General features: G+C 41.0%; 1 protein-coding gene across 1 annotated transcript; it reads right to left on the bottom strand.

The window, feature by feature from the left end:
* Positions 1–1,552: 1,552 nt before the first annotated feature.
* Positions 1,553–3,334, bottom strand: pomgnt2 (protein O-linked mannose N-acetylglucosaminyltransferase 2 (beta 1,4-); the record flags this gene model as incomplete). The annotated part of the gene is made up of 1 exon (XM_080747725.1): positions 1,553–3,334. The coding sequence occupies one exon, from the start codon at positions 3,332–3,334 to the stop codon at positions 1,553–1,555; it is 1,782 nt and encodes a 593-aa protein (XP_080603851.1).
* Positions 3,335–17,892: the final 14,558 nt, after the last annotated feature.

Raw genomic sequence — 17,892 nt, 5'->3', positions numbered from 1 at the left:
CAAATCAGACTGTGTACTCAATTTATGGCAGACATGAAATAAAGATAAGGTTCACAGCTAGTACCAGCTCTGTTACTGCGGTAGCTACTGTATTTTCTAATACCGATAAGATGGCACAATTTCCGTCTACCCGCTCTGCGTCTCATTGGTGGGACAGACACCTGCCAACCAATGACATCATCAAGCTAGGATCCTTTCTTTTCCTGGAAAGTTATCATACTGACATAGAAGCCATTGTTCTTTCATTAATAAAATAAAACAAAAAGTTTGAAATCTCCACCAAACCTGCCTACCGATGACCAAATGTATGAAGATAAGGTTAAAAATGGGTGAAGTGGTCCTTTCATTTATTTTATTGCATTCTCTTGAGGTTGCAACATTTGACTTTATTTCATTTTCATATGTGCTGCATAAAGCACGGTGTAAGGTCTGTCAATATTAGAAATATGCTTTACAAATAATTATTAAGCACTGGGGAGTACAAAGATTACTTATGTCACTCCAAAGAAATAAGAAAAAGCCAAAAGGCTATTTATCCTTAAAAGATTAATATGTGTAGAAAATGTAAATTACAGCATTAATTGTGCCAATTAGCCAGTATGAATTCTAGTTTATTTCTGAAGTTATTTCATTGCAGGTCTTTGAGCAAAACAGAGGACTGTCTCTCTCTGCATTCATTACACAATACCCAAGTACCCAATTCCAGGGTCATTAAAGAACAGTACATGTATATTAAAACAATTTAATTTCCAGCCTTGGAATCGTTTGTACTGTAGCATCCACAAATAATTCTTCAGAAATTATAAAAACTTTTCATTTGCTTAATAACGAGATGTTATAATACATTTTATGAAACTCAAGACAGTGTGGTTAGAAATGTACACCGAGAAATGTATGAAGGAATCTCAGCATGAATGACTTATAATTATATTGGCAGATATTATTTAGAAATTCACTTTGGTTTTGGCAGAATTCTGTGAATAATGATGTAACTAAAAAAAAAATCAATAAGTAAACTAAGCCAAAGAGGTCTCACTCACACAGTAGAATTGCTTCGGACAGAAAATGCACACACAAAACCCTGTAAAACTGAATTCATACTTTACACCGCTCCACAGAAAACACTACACTGGAAATGTTGAAAGGATCAGGGCTTTGACTAGTAACAAAACAAATTAACATGATTATTTCAAACTCTGTTCAAAAATCTGTTGATTTGAGTTTCATAATCTTGAGTCTTTTTTTTCTCCTTTTTGTTCCTACTTCAATTTCATAGAAGATAGGCTATATTCTCCATTTATTCTTCTATAAGCTATTTCCTTGGATTTAATGTAGCTTAGTCCTCGTGGTTTAAGTCTCATTCACTTTTGTCAATAGATGAGTGACACTGACTGTACTCATCTTCTGTGTGTCATTTTGTGACATCATATTAGTCTAGGTTACCACTCCAGCGGTATTAAAATTGTCCACCGTTTCAACGTGATTGTCTGAAACGAGCATTACCCAGCCATTATGTATGAAACAGTACTAGTCCAGTTCAGAGGTTATCCTTCTAGGTCCTGCACATGAGAACATCCGCAAAGGGTCCCAGAAGATTCTTGTTGAAGATACACCTGACCCAGACCAGGTAGGTGGTGAAGGGCTTGATGTTCTCTGAGAAGGTGTAGTTCTGCTGGGGTAGGATGTAAGGCATGTAGGTATTTTCTCCCTGTTCCTGGATCCACACCTCGTACTTCACCTCTCTCACCTTCAGGTATTTCAGGTTCCATGGGATCTGCCAGGAGACTGTGAGTTTAGCTTCGTTGGTGGCTTGGACCGAGGTTTGACATTGTGCTTCCCTGACCCGTCCTGGGTGTACTGTGCTCGCTGGCTTGGCCTTTTTTACGCTTGGTCTGCTCTTCAGGCCATCTTTGAGAACTTCCAGGAATGAAGGGATGTCCACCAGAGTGTCCTGGTAGATTCTGAAGAACCATTCTGGGTTGTGGCAGCACAGGTGCCTCGGGACATCCTTGCTGGCAAGGATTCGCTCTTGCTCGTCCTTTTCCAGGTGGGCGATGCCACCTTGGTCCCAGGGTCTATCTGGGTGGGTGATGGTGTTTTCCTCCATCGTATTCCTCCAGGAAACATACTGCAGGTCCATCCCTGGTAAGGAGGCAAGGGTTTTATACGGGGTGTACTGTTCTGGGTTCACGGCATAGGGAAAGAGCTCCACCACCACAGCTCCTCTGGGGAGGAAGAGTGAGGTGACAAGCTGAGCCCCATGCATACTGACCAACATGGAGGCACCACTGATAAGCTGGACTATACTGGGGAAAGATTGCTCTTCAAGGGACACAGTGACCACCCTCATCTGAAACTCCTGGGACAGTGCCATAATAAGTTCTGCTTCGTTGAGAATGAGTCTCGTCGTTGAGCGACTGAACACCACAATGTACTCATCCTTCTCCTCTTCGGTACTCACTCCATCCTCTACCCGGGTGATGTTCATCCTCTCCATCATAGTCTTTGCAAACTGTCTGATCTCATTCCCAGAGACCAGGATATTAGCCTTGGGGCCCTGTGGTTGGACAAAGCCGTACTGGTACCAGGTGGTCATTTTAGAAAGCCCAACGTACGACTTGGTGAAGCACATCAGCTTGCCAAAGTTCCTGAGCTGCTCTTTGAGCAGTGGCTGCTTGCTGCTGAGAAGCCGGTAGAGGTCAAAGTGCGGACCCTCACCCCAGCCCTCCATGAAGACCAGGCGAGCCTCATCGTCCAAGTCCGAGTACTGCTTCATGGTATAGAAGGCGGGGAGTAAGTCATCGTGGAATACGTGCATCAGGTTGTCTGGCTTAAACCGGTTTAGAATCAGCGTAACATCTGGCACAAACACTGGCTTAGGCATAAACTTCAAAGCAGCTGCAGGGAGCTCCAGGAAGTTGAAGTACTGCGTGTTGTGGTCCTCTACAGAGGACAGGTCCAGCAGGGCAGGCTGGAAGCGCCTGGGTCCGAGGTTGGGCAACATGACAGAGGAATTTGAGTGGAAGAAGACAAACTCCTCAGCCTCGGAGCAGTAGCAGAGGTAGTCAAAGCGGCAGATGCGATCGGTGTGCATCTTACCCGTGCAGACCATGCGGGTGCCATGCTCCTGGAGTGCCAGCAGGGCCACATGGTAGTCTATGCGGGCCTGCGAGAGCTCCTGGGACTGCTGTGTTAGGTGGAGCTCTTCCTCCAACAAGGCAGCATGCTCGCTCAGGGCAGAGTACTTCCAGAGCAGTGCGGCAACCACCGACACCAGAAGCCCGTTGAGGAGAGCCCCAATGGTCATTCTGCAGCCCGCCACCGATGCTCGCATCACTGCTGCTGAGGCCGTGTCCCCCGGCTCCAACCAACATCCAACCTCGGGGACAGGCGACGAGACATTCGCCGCCACGCCACAACTGGAAGACAGAGGTGGGGGAGAAAGAGAGATGAATGTAGATGTGAAGGAGGAGGAGCTAGTGGAAAAGGAGGAAGAGAGGGTGGAGGAGAAAGGAGGAGAGGGCAAATGGAGGGGGACCAGAGTGAGAAGAGGGAAAAAGAAGGGAGTAGGTGGAACTGATGGAGTGATGTGGGAAAATGGGGAAATGGAAAAGAGCAGATTAATTAAAATTGAAGACTAAACTTCACTAAACCGACCACAAGCTAACCAAAATACAGTCAATATCGCAATATATCAACCTTATGCCAAAGCCAACAGAGCGGTCATGAAAGAACGCTGGGCCTAATGAAGTTTTGTAATATCCACAGACTTAATCTTCAACACCTGCACCTGCAGTGATGTAACCTATACAATCTTGTGATTAATCAGAGCATGTCTCAGAGTCCTTCAGTAAAAGTCACTATTTATCTTGTTGAATAAACAGGATATTTTCTTAACCTTGCATTCCCCCTCCTCCCTCTCTTCCTCCATGTGTCAAGACAAATTACATTGTGAGGAGGCATGGGGAAAGAAAGGAGCGTTGCTCTCAACTCCACTCATCTGCATATTGAAAGAACAAGTGAGTCATGGAGAGACTCTAAATCAATCCACTACCTAGCAGCCAGCAGCTGCCTCCCAGTGAAGACTAGGCTACTGGCAAGCAAATATAATCCATCTGAACATTACTTTCAACCACTTGAAACCAACGTTTCCAAAGGAAGGGACGGACTGAAGTTTATCTTATTGTTGGCCCTGAAGCCTGCAAGATACACATTTTAACAATACGATTTAAGAGGAATACTTAAGGGTCTGATATAACACACACACACACACACACACACACACACACACACACACACACACACACACACACACAAGACAGAAATCTCAAGGTCTCAAAAGTCTGTTTTGGGTTTTGTTCTAGTATTGTTGTACAAAATGTGATGTAATTCTTTCTTTTCGCTGATGTTGGCTATGTAGCAAAACGGAATTACGGAATTAAGTCAGGCCAAACAAACCAAAATGGGTTGTTTTTCCTTTTTTTCGTCTTAAGGTTAGCTTGGCAGAAACCATTTACATCTGAAGCAGACACAACATTCATGTTTCCAGCTTGCAAATTGATTTGTGCCCATAGACAGGATGAAAGCCATCTTTCTTCTGCCCTTTTTTATTCCTTATTTTTTGGGGTCCAGCTTATCTCCACCACCACATATTCTATATATTCTATTCTATATACATATACTATGTCCTCACTAGTGAAGACAGCTAAACAAGTGACATTCATCCGTTTTCTATTTCTGTCCAGATACATTAATGTATCTCTCTCTCTCTAAGCCAAGCAGAACCCCGGGGCGATTTCTGACGTACAATTTGTCACACGGTCATTTTTTGTTATCAAACTCTCCATTGAGCACTGAACAATACAGATATTCATGTCCACCAACTATTACCTGACCTCAGTAGTGTAAAGTAACAGAGTACATTTACTTAACACAATTTTGAGGTATCTTTTACTTTACTGGAGTATTTCTAATTTTAAGTTATCTTACTTCTACTCCACTACATCTCAAAGGCAATTATGCTTATACTCTACAACAATTATTAGAGTTGCAACACTTTGAGCTGACTGCACAGTGCTTCAGTCTGATAATCAGGCTAGCATGATGTAGCAGAGTTAAAAAAAGAAAAAGAACTACTGTACATCAAATGGCTAAGAACAATAGGAGCAGACAAAGTGCCTGTAGTAATGGTTAACTGTCCATACCATCATAGCATGAAAACAATGACCCAGTGGCCTTTACCTTGGATCAGAAATAATGCTGAAATGCTGAAAAGTAAGTAGCACAAAAAAAGGATATACCGTATTTTCCGGACTATAAGGCGCACTTAAAAGCCTTTAATTTTCTCAAAAAACTACAGTGCGCCTTATAGTCCAGTGCGCCTTATATATGAAAACAGTTTGAAAATAGACCATTCATTGACAGTGCGCCTTATAGTCCGGTGCGCCTTATAGTCCGGAAAATACTGTATATTGTTTTTGTGGGGTCCATGCTGTAAGAAAGGTACATCAATCATTCATCTCCCCATGAGTTACACATCACTAAACTATGCACATTCTGTCATTTCCTACCATGGACAATTGTGAGCAAATACAAGCACAGTATGCGCTATAACCTTGGTGCAAACACAGCACCTAGAATGCAGGCAAACAGTGTGGGGGAAAACAGGTTGCTTGTGAGATTAAGCATGTCCTCCTTTCTCCTCCTAGCCACAAAGACAAGGGCAACACTGGTCTCCTAAAGCTGGTGGGGATTGTTAATCCTTCTTGCTGCACACTGGGACCCACAGGGTACACACACGGCACATGTGGTTGCCCCATACTATATGCTAGAGGTGCCAAGAAACCAAGAGCTTCAAAATGTCACAGCTGCTAAAGCTGCTACACGGAAACTTAGCCGGCAAAGACCATCATACATCAGACAGGCTATTAAGATCATCAAATGATGTATGACATATAGGCTACAAACAGCAACGACAAGATGTGGATCTGATACGAGCACATTATTACAAATAAACAGGCGTGGAATAGGTTTAAGGATTAAGTGTTATATAATATATGTTAAGTAAAGCTTGAAAGTTGCTTTAACCCACAATCAATACATACAATTATACCTAGAGCAAAAATGCACATTGTGTGGGTGCGTGACTGTTTTGCAGCAGATAGTTGGTTAACCTGACCTTCAACAACACAAACCATCTTTTGTTTCTCATTTGTAATGTAAAGTTGTAAGCCAAGATATTGCCTAAAAAAAAGAAAAAAAATGGATAAGGTCACTAGGCTTCCAAATATAATCAAAAGATTATGACAGCATCTTAGGCTTTGGGGAACATTTCACATTTATATTCTGCTAGAACTGAGCGTGTTGGCCACCGGTTACAAGTCTGTAACAATGGACATAAGGACAAATACGCTGACTGTATTGTGTTGTTTGTTTTCTTTGCATCCAATATCCATGGGTATTCAGTATTGCATCTCCTGAGTTCCCATGAAACTTTCCTTTACTTATCCACCACTGATGCAGTTACCATTGCACCTACCTCAGCTACATTGAAAATAAGGGCTTGCCCCTCAACAGTACTCCTCCTGGTTTAAATAAAAGGTGATGATGATGATTTACCACCATCACATCTAATTATAGACTTCGTTTTAGTGAATAATTGGAAGTAATATAACATCTGATAAAGCGCAGTATATTTATATATACCATATACTAATAACATAACATCAAACAGCCTTTGCCAGTGTGCCTTGGAAGGAAACATATTTACAAAAGATTGTCTATCCTCATCTCTACTTTATACATTTTTAATTTCCTTTACTTTTACAATAACAACAGCTTGTATTCCCAGGCAGTAGCGGAAAATAAAATAAATCCCCAAAATGGGACCGGCATAGCCCTACAGGCATTTGAGTGACCTAGTAAGACCTTGCTCACATGATGTTTGCTGCCTGCTTCATTGAAACCACCAGACACCAAGGCAATCTAACAGCTCCATCTTCTTTGGCAGCATCCACACCTCAATAATATGAAGAAAACAACAGTTTCCATTTACCAACACGATAACATAGCTCAGTATTAGCCTGACTCATCATTGTTTCATCATTAGGAAAATATTTACAAGAGCTGTAATGATGTATGTGTAGTCAACTGATAAAAACATGATCTAGAAATGAATGGACCTATAAATGAATAGGTTCCACTGTGTTTGCCAGACCCAGGGGGTCGGCCTACATAAGGCTTTGTCGGTCGGTCTGTCGGTCGGTCTGTCGGTCCCTCTTTTCCTCAGTGTGCCTGTCCCTTTTTTCCTCAGTGTGCCTGCTCATCTGCCCCTCCCTTCCCTTGCTGGGCTGATTGCCTTGAGTGCCGTCACCTGTACAGGACCAGCTGAGTTGAGTTGGCTGACGAGCTGCTGACACTATAAATTCCTCAGCCCATCTACAAGCTCACAAACATTTCCGGCTGCTCAGCCTATACAATCCTGTGTGTTCATGTGTTAGTTCAGTGCCATACTAGTGAAAACAGCCGATCTACAAGCTCACTACGCTTTGTTGCTGAGACTATAAAATCCTGTGTGTTCATGTGTTAGTTCAGTGCCATACTAGTTTTCATTGCGGGTCTGGCACGACCAGGTGACCTGGTCTAGTTCTCCTCATGTAGCGCTCTGGATTGGCGTTTTAGTGTTATAAGGCCAAACTGAATGATCAAATGCCTGTTTATATGGGAAATACCTCTGACAAACAATGTTACCATTATGTCTATATGGTGGCACATATATCTCTGTCGGGCCGAAACCTCCTAACTTAAAAATGTAAATTTTCGGGAAAATGAGCTCAAGTGGAGTTAGTAGGTCTTGACCGAATGGCTTTTTACTACTTTCCATTGGTTGAATATTATTTTAACCAACACTCAGATGCCAAAAAATCAAAAACCTCAAAAATGGAGTTAAGAGTTTTTGGCCAGACAGTGATGATATGTTAAACCATTACAACATTCACAACAGGCACTAAATATGATTAACAGAAGATCTTTTTTCTTTCTAGCTGGGCACTCTCTCAGAGGCTAAGATTAATAAAAACAGCTTTACTAAAGGGATGATGATGCCAGGTTCTGTACTCCTCAAGGCTCTAAATGGAGAACATTATTGTACAATGGCCTCCATGGATGGGTTACCATGAAGCTTTCTGAGCATAATATGCATGCTCCATGGATTGCACACATTTTATCTCAAAACCTAATGGGTAGTCATGGAACTTTGTGCTCAGCAAGGATGCACCCTGCTGATTTTGGTCATCCCATGGCCTTTCCTAGAATGTCTACTCCCACCATTATAAGAATATACAGTATACTATTTATTGAATACATTATAAGAAAAGTATTCAATTAGGCCAAACTTTCCACATGCAAACAAGTTATCAAAAAATGTAATGGGTCGATTGCCATGAAAAGAGATGAACCTATCCTCTAGCACTATATTATTTCAGTCAGATAACTCACAAATAGAATTAATCAATATAGCTATACTAGAATGAACCCATATAGAATTAACCAATATACTGTTATAGAATGTGAATGCAAGTAGATTAATAGATTAATATTTTATCTTAGCATTTTCTCCCTGCTCATCACAATTTAGACAACCACCATTAACCATTAAGAGCTAGGAGATAGATATATAATAACCCCCCCCCCCCATGGAGAACAGAACTAATAGCAGAGCCCACTGGTGTTGCTGGGGAGGCGATGGGAGCAAACAGCGCATAACAGACCAGTGACGCCTGCGCAGAAGGAACACGGAATGAATACAGACTCAAGGCGACCTTAAATAACCCACCCAATTGGTCATCTGATTGTCACGTCAGTGTATGGCGTATGGGTCTTGCGATTGATTGATTGATTGAATCATTTATTTAGACAAACACTGTATACATCCACATAGTAATGCACATGTGTGAACCTCTGGAGTATATCTGCCTAAACTAACTTTGCAAGCTACGCATCATTCATTTCCATTTCCTCAAAAAGAACAATCCATGCACTTCAAGTAAAGAACTGTGCCGTAAAGCTACATATGATATTCTGATGGCTGTATACAGTTTTGAAACATTAACACTGTTCCAAGAGTTTTTAATCAAAGAAGTATTTCATCTTATCAAAAAATATATATGTAATCATGCCTTCAAATAACCCATGTTTGTTTGTATGTAGTCACAATGTTACAGTTTCTGCATTTAAACCTTTACATGCAAACTCCAAATGATTACATTTAGCATAATCACCATAACATCTTACACTGTACATACATACAGTGGGTAAATCCCTCTCAAATTTAATGCAAATAAAAGAAGCTCTTGGATCACAACACAGATTATCACCATAGTTCTCCAGATTATAAATATTTGAAGAAATTGTTCACAAAACTGTGCAAATTGAACATTTAATTTCACTCTCTGGAGGATCTGAAAGTCCAGTGCTCATCATATATGAAGATGGGTCCCAGTTTCCCATAACCACCTCTCAATCAGTCAGTGTGCTCTTTGCTGCCTCCTAGGCTGACGGTACAGCACTAGCTTTACTAGTGTTACTGTTTAGCATGTCTGTTTGCTCTGGAGATGATAAGCACCCCAATGATGTGGGGGAAGGCAATGCGGGGCAGCCTGGAGTGTCTAATGCATTTTAATAAGATTCCTGGAAAGCCAAGGCTAAGGAAAGGGAGCATTCGCAGTCTGGCACTGTTACGGTTCATCCTCTCCGTGGTGTTCATCATTGCTTGATCTCTGATCAGTTGGAGTTCATTCCTCATCTCTTCTTTCCCTATTGCAATCTATTTCCCTCCTTTGCTATGCTCGCCTTGCAGATCCTTCACTCTCCAAAAATAAAAAATACCTGACTCTGAAATAACCACTTCTCTCCTTCTCTGCTCTATCTCTCGTTCCCTTTGGCCACCTGATTGCCTATCTGCTTTGGGCCTTATGAGGTGTCCCTATTTGCTGTCATCTTCATTCTTGACCTAAATGTGGGCTGTCAGGTCATATCAAGTTACTTTCAACTCAGGATGATGCTGGGAGAAATTCAAGCCTAGGAGCCATTATCTATCCGTTACAAATAAAATTCACATACACGTTCTCTCACACTTGCTCAAAGGGATTTGAACAACAGCAGACAGGAAGATACACATACAGAGGCACCCAGATGCCCAAATAAGCTGGTTGTTTCATTATCAGTGGCAGGAAGTGTCTGGAAATGTTCTTTGCCAATGGTATACATGTCTGAGTATCTGGCAACCGTAAATGAATAATTATTGATTGATGACAGACTACTGATTAACCACTTAAAACTCTACTTTTTTTTTTTTTTTTTCAATACTCTGTCTGCTAATTTTTCCCTTCTACATCAAATCTCTTCAAAGAATATAGCCGCGAGCTCTCACGTTGTTGTGAGCTTGTATATATCTTCCTTCATCATTTAACGTTCACCCCAGAATAGGGAAGCTAGTGATTATTATTATTATGTTTTATTTATTTTCTATATAATCAGTTACAGTCAGTGTCCCACTGAGAGCCCATGGCTCTCAAACAGTACATGAGCAGCTATCAGGACAGTACACGGCTCCACACTGTACAGTTCTTCTATCCCAGGGGGTCATATGAAAAATCAAACCTCTGTCCGAAGTGGAGCGGTGAATCTGTGTGTGTGTGTGTGTGTGTGTGTGTGTGTGTGTGTGTGTGTGTGTGTGTGTGTGTGTGTGTCTGTGCCTGCACAACAGCGCCCCTCCTTTAACTTGTGTGGCCACACAAGGTATTGCCAGGCTACAGACATACCCAGCCAGCCAGCCAGCCAGCCACATAGCCAGCCAGCCACAGACATACCTGTCTATTGGGAGCGCTTTCACCGCTCCAAAAACAGGGGACTGGTGTATACATTCTGCAGTGTGTGTGTGTGTGTGTGTGTGTGTGTGTGTGTGTGTGTGTGTGTGTGTGTGTGTGTGTGTGCGTGCGTGCACAGGCTTGGGACTGGGCATGTGTCAGACAAAGACAGAGGAACCAAGTGGGAAGGACATCCTCTAAAAAATGCCGCAGTACAGCACTTTAGGCCTGCCCCATGGCAGCACAGATTATCCCACAAACTCAGTTAAATAGAGTACCATTTACTTACAAGATATCTTCATGACATGAGCCCTAGTGTCCCTAATCTAGGTCAAACATTTGGTGAAAATATCAGATATACAAGCTCCCAAAGCATCACAACACAACACGTTGTGAGCTTGTAGATCGGGTATTTTCGGCAAAGATATTTGGCTTAGATGGAAAAAAGAAGCGGGACAATCAGTTAAAATATAGGGATAAATCTGTTAATGAGAACTGTGCTTACTTGTATTAGAGATGTTGTAGTTATCGTATGGCCTCCAATGTGAAGCAGGGGTTGACACTAAGGTCTCAGAGGCACTTGCCCATCGGGCAAGTACAGGTCATGGTCTACTTGCCCGAAGGTAATGCCCACTTGCCCGAAAAGTAAATCGTCCGTTATAAAATGATAGGTACAATTTTAATTACCGCTCAATTTGACACTTATTTCTTTACTTTCTGGGGCTGTGCGATAAAATGTCATACCTCAATACCTCCAAATCCAAATACCAAATACTTTAGCTCATGATTGAATAGCGGTATGTCTGTGGGTTCACACTTGTTATTTTTTATTTTTAAATGCAGCAACAGTAAAACCAGCACATTATAGGTAAATAGTGCTCTTATTTTACATTCCACAGACCAGAAGACACAGCGCACTGGCCACGTTCAGGTGTTTAGACAGATATCTCGTGTTGTGTTTATAGACATTTGTATCCCCTCTCAAATGAGCACTTGCCCTGTCGGGCAACCTGAAAGCCAACTTCACCTGCCCTGACGTTTTATTTACCTGCCGGGGGCAGGTGGGCAAGCCTTAGTGTCAATGCCTGTGAAGTACTGACTTATAATGAAAGAACCTGGTTAAGGACATTAAACAAAAACTATATAACTAAAGCTTGTATAAATGCGTCACAATGTATCCTTAATGTGTAAGAAGCTAACTGATATGTGATACATTGTGGACTTAAGGGGCTATCACTATTATAAATGAACTCTATTGACATACTGTAGCATGTTAAGGTTTATGAATAGATTCATCTAAATTTGTATGGAGTTAGTGGCAACTATATGTTCCCACATCCCTCCCTCTCACTTGTTTATTTGACAGGAACAATGTACACTAAATGTATTGCACGAGATATAGCTACAAGCTTATTTTCATTTGTGGTGCCTAGATGGGCGATGTTGGTGCAATAAACGAATTAAACCTTAATGAGAGGGAATACATTCAGTTAACCTCATTTAAGCTGTTAACTTTGTTTAATCATGGCTATTCCTGATATTTTATATTCTGTGTTAGTTGTAATTATGCATTATATTGAATCATTCCTTTTAAGTTACAGTACTTACATTACATAATAAGGTTAACTCACTTAGCGCCGAGCGAGCCAGATTTCAATATGAATCTGCGCTTATAACGCCAGGAAATAGCTATATTGAATCCCCAAAATCACATTACATAAACAGGTACACGTGCCTGCGGATGCCACAAGATGACCACTAGAGTGAGCCATAGCTCATAGACTTTCCATGGTCCCATGTTAAGTCAGAATAAAAAACAAGGTTCATGACATAACAGGATGGTACAATGACATGCTCTCCATTGACATTCAATGGACAGGCCGCGGGCCGCCATTTGAGCTCAATACTGCTCAATTCGTGCTTGATCGTCTCAAACCACCATTGGTATGGGCATCGGAACGTATATAGATGCCACACAGAAAGTTTCCGAATCAAAATCCGACCTAGTGAAGCTACGTGAGGGTCGGATGGTTTGCATTGAGCCTAGCGGCTAACAGAGGCCTACGTAAACAGGAAGCTATGGCTTAAAGGTGACGTCATAATCGTATCCTTTTTTTTCACGGGTTTCATCTGTATGCTAGTCGAAGGTAAGCTAACCGTTCCGCTCCGTCTATCAACCCAAATTAAAAGCTTAAACAATGCTTTTATATAAAAGTCGCTCCGAGTCGCTCGGCACTAAACGCCATCATTAGTTAGTCGCCCCGAAAGTCGCTCGGCGCTAAGTGAGTTAATATTATTACTATCTCAAGCTTGGTTGTGTGGAACATATGTATGATCATCCTAACAATTAGAGGAGTATTGCAAGGAGTCAAGGACCCATGTATGACAGAGAATGAAAATAACTTTAGTGTTATTTACGTTTGAATGTTAGTTTGAAAGGACAAGAGAATACTCTGGTCAGTCAAACTTATGTTCTGAGATCTTGTTCAAGAAGATAAGTGAGAGTGTAATCAATCAGGTTGTTGACATTCTCTCTTTCCAACATGTGTGACAAATAAATTAGTGTATTATTATTAATACAAGACCAAAGTCAGTCTCTCATAGGTATTATTTAACCACTTTCAACCTGGCCTATTTTGGGCATGTAATTATAGACCTAGGCTAAAATGAAATAAGTAAATTACAAATTATAATAGTAATAATCGGAATATATTAAACATTTTCAAAAAATAGTAATAGTTCATCAACAAGCTCAAGTCACAACCCATCGCATTTTCCCTATTTTCGTGTGACACAGTCATACAACTCAAGTAATATAAAATAGGGCTACAAGCTGGTTAACACAATAACACAATACCGAGTATGATAGAACTACTCAAAGTAGTGCTTATTATGCTGATCAGATCTCATTCGAGATGTTGTGGTTATTTACCGTACTAACATAACATGATTTCTGGGTTGTGACTGTTATTGCAAATCTCAGCCCATTTAATGATTTCCTTTATTTCTTTAAATTATTAACACTGCAAGGCTAAGAATAACAGATATTTTATATTCCTCAGATAATGCAGTAATCAGTATGCTTTACTGAACATGTGAAAATTTTGATTGATTGATTGATTGAAGGCTTTATTAGAAGTTTGCATAGGAAAATGTACAGATTCATGACGGTACAGTTCACTGGTACAAGGTCTACTAAAAGGAGATCCATGAAAAGACTAAGCTTATTTCAACAGGAAACCATTTAAGTATCTCATATAACATTGAATGACAGACAAATAGAACACAGTACTATGCAGTAGATATGTAAAGAAAAAGGGGAAAAAAAGAAAAGAAAACAGTAAATCTAAACAAACAGTAAGTATATACAAGGAATATACAGTAAATCTAAACAGACAGTAAGTATGTACAAGGAATATACAAGTATACAAGTATATACAAGGAAGGGGCAGGGAGGGTAGGGTTGGGCTAGGTTTTTTACCATTTGCTTACGGCTGCTGCCTGTAAGTGGTTTTTCAGGGCAATTTTAAAGGATGCTAGTGATCCACACTCCTTTATGGCCTTCGGTAAGGCATTCCACATTTTTGTGGTATAGCAGAAGAACGAGTTCGACCCTTTCTTTGAGTTGACTCTGGGTTGAACGTGATCTGTGGCACTGCCTCTGGTGTTGTAATTATGGACATCCTTAACGTTTATAAAGTATTTTGACAGGTACTTGGGTATCATAGTGGTGTAGTGTATCTTGTACACCAGGCCCATTGCAAGTTGCTGTACTCTGTCATCTACTCTGAGCCACCCCACTCTTAACTGGTGAGTAGCGGTGAGGTGAGTCTGATAGGGAAGGTTAAGCAGGACCCTAATTAGTTTATTTTGGGCTGTTTGGAGTTTGGGCTGTTTGGAGCTTGTGGGGCGTCACGAGGGCACGTGGACTCCGTAGTGGCATATAGTCACATCAAAACTTATGGAAGCGTGCTATAATGTATAGCCTACTGGGATGAAATGCAAGTGTTGAGAGTTGAGGTCATATGCCTACAAATCCTGCAGTTTAGGGGTTAGATGGAAGGAATAATTTTCAACTAACACAAGACAAGTAGAAAATCAAAGAGCTCCCTATGGAGTGTGGCACCCAATAGAAGTATAATTTCAGTATTGTGGTCAAGACCTTGGTTGTAGATCAAGTCTGTTGAGTTTCACTGCCTTGAGTTGTCTGGGTAATAATTAAAATAAGAATATTCTATTTTTGTATTGACTCTCAGGAAAACAGGTGTCAACATTTCCCTTGTGGCTATTACAGGTTTAGCTGCTTATGTGCTGAAGAATATACTGACAGCAGGCTAATAAACTATAGTCCTAGACCCGTAATACGTGCATGGACAGCATATCTCCACTTTAAGGTGTCATCGCTGTAGAAGTAACTTTTTGAAGATAACAGCACACGCACTTGACATGAGTTGTCTGTGACTGCATGTGACTATTAAACAAATTCGTGCATTGGTAGTGTAATACAGTACAACACAAGGTGACTGGTAAAGTGCTGTCGCTCCATGCACCATGATTGTATTTATCCCACAATCGATCATATAGGTTTCTACGGTGCCTTGCAGTGAGATGAGTACAAATCCTTACATTGTAGCTTGCCTGCCAGTGCTTTGATAGACTGCACCTGCAGCCAGGGCAAAACCCATTCCATAAAAGTTAACAGTAGTGATGTGATACAATAAAGACCGAGCAAGTGAAATGCATGCATCTTTCTTACCGGGGGATGTCTCAATGAAACGTGGCTATTGTCTTTCAATTGAACTGAATGGTTAGCTCAGCTTGGCAGCATCAGTATCTCATAGGTGTTGCAGAGTCGACAATCAGGAGCCCTGGAGGAGAACAAGAGACGCAGCCTAATAAAGCTGTGCGGGAGATGATGACAACACCCGCCGATGCGGGTACTAGTGCGCGAAAGAACAGCGCATTCATTCATTAGTTTTCGGACAGAGAGACGTGGATGTCGGTATTTTGCTAGCCTAGCTGTCAAAATAGGCAGCAGCGGAGCCTCCAGAAGCGAAAGCCAGCTGCCTTCCTTGAAACCCGACTCCACTTTGCTCCACTCCAGTCTCCGCCCACTGGAAAGTCGAATCTCGCACGGAAATCTCGCGATGTTACGGCTTAATTCACTGTTTCCCAAACACTGGGTCGGGTTCCAATTTTGGGTCGCAGACACATTTGTATGGGTCCCTTTATTTTATTTCCTACATTCTGTTTTAAATTTTTATTATTTCAAAACATTTTCAAAAAGCATTCCCAAAAAGCGAAAATGTTCATGATTAAGAGCAAGGATTAAAAATAACAATAATAAGTAATTTCATGAATAAATAAAAGATTTTTTTTAAGAATGATTTTAACCTACCAGCAAATAAGCCTACTGTATCTGCTTCTGCCTTTCAGTTTCGGACCTGACTTAAAAAAGACATGGGTATATTAATGACTTCAATTAAGGAGCTTCAGCCTTCAGCCGTCAAACAAAAGGCAAAATGTGATCTTGTGAATCATGTAAATCGCTGACTGACTGACACTGAGAAAGTCAAACACAATGCGATTGCTCCATCTAGTGGGTGGAAGTGGAACAATTTGTATCGTTTGTTCTGTGTCAGTCTGTGAAGGCTATGTCCTGTATTTTAAAATGAAAAAACTAAATAAAATGGTTGGGAAAAAATCCCTGAAGGTACAGTTTCATGCATGACAGTACAGTTCAGTTCACTGGTACAAGGTCAACTAAAAGGAGATCCTAAACGTTTCGGTCTATTTAAACCTTTATGTATCTCATATAACATTGAATGACAGACGGATAGAAGTTATAACACAGTACTATGCAGTAGACATTGGTAAAGAAAGAAAGAAAGAAAGAAATAAATAAAGAAAGAACCGATGCCGTTATTTTCTGCTGCAGTTGACTATCCCTGCCACTAGGTAACACTGCCGACCATTTTTGAACAGCATTACCAAAAATATCTGGGCACTTATTTTATTTTCATGAACAAGATTGTTATTGTGTGACCTTTTGCAAAGTACAGTGTCACTGCTATCCAATAGCTTTTTTCAAGGCTACTTGACCTGCCAATCTCTCTTTTTTGTGTGAATATCCTTTTCTTCTTCAATAGGTAACTACTCACAACTGGTAAAAACCTAGCCCAACCCTACCCTCCCTGCCCCTTCCTTGTATATACTGTACATACTGATTGTTTAGACTTACTGTTACCTGCCCCTTCCTTGTATATATTGTATATACTGTACTTACTGATTGTATAGACCTACTGTTTTCTTTTTTTCTTTACATATCTACTGCATAGTACTGTGTTCTATTTGTCTGTCATTCAATGTTATATGAGATACTTTAATGGTTTCCTGTTGAAATAAGCTTAGTCTTTTCATGGATCTCCTTTTAGTAGACCTTGTACCAGTGAACTGTACCGTCATGAATCTGTACATTTTCCTATGCAAACTTCTAATAAAGCCTTCAATCAATCAAATCAATCAGACTAATAGGCAACTTTTTAATAATATTAAGCAATTGTTATGTATTATTATTATTACTGCTATTCAATAATACTATAATAGTAATACCATGCCCATGTGTATGTCTTGATGTTGTTTTTGTTATTATCTTGCATTCTTCCTTTTCTTTTAGGCAACCTTTCCCAAGCCTTGCAGACAGTTGAATTGATTTGACGTCAGAGCTGAATGCGGTTGGTTCACTAGGGTTGCTGATGCCCTCAGTACTCAGAAGCTCAACCGTTCGTTGAGGCTGGGAGGACTCTAGAGGAGGAGGAGGAGGATAGGATAGGAGTCAGAGACTCTCATACAACAACCACTCCAATGAACGATGCAATGCTTGCCTGCCTTGTTGTCACACGGATGAAAACTCAACTGCTGTGGGCACAGTAGGCAGACTATAGCAGTAGCACCCCGTGAGTGGGCACCGCAGCCTGGCTTTTGTTATTTGACCGCTCCGATGCAGTAGTCTAGGCTCCACAGTAAA

The sequence above is a fragment of the Nannobrachium achirus genome (assembly GCF_963921795.1).
Source record: "Nannobrachium achirus genome assembly, chromosome: 2".
Lineage (NCBI taxonomy): Eukaryota > Metazoa > Chordata > Actinopteri > Myctophiformes > Myctophidae > Nannobrachium > Nannobrachium achirus.
The sequence above is the reverse complement of the archived record's forward strand: the minus strand, read 5'-3'. Positions and strand labels throughout refer to the sequence as shown.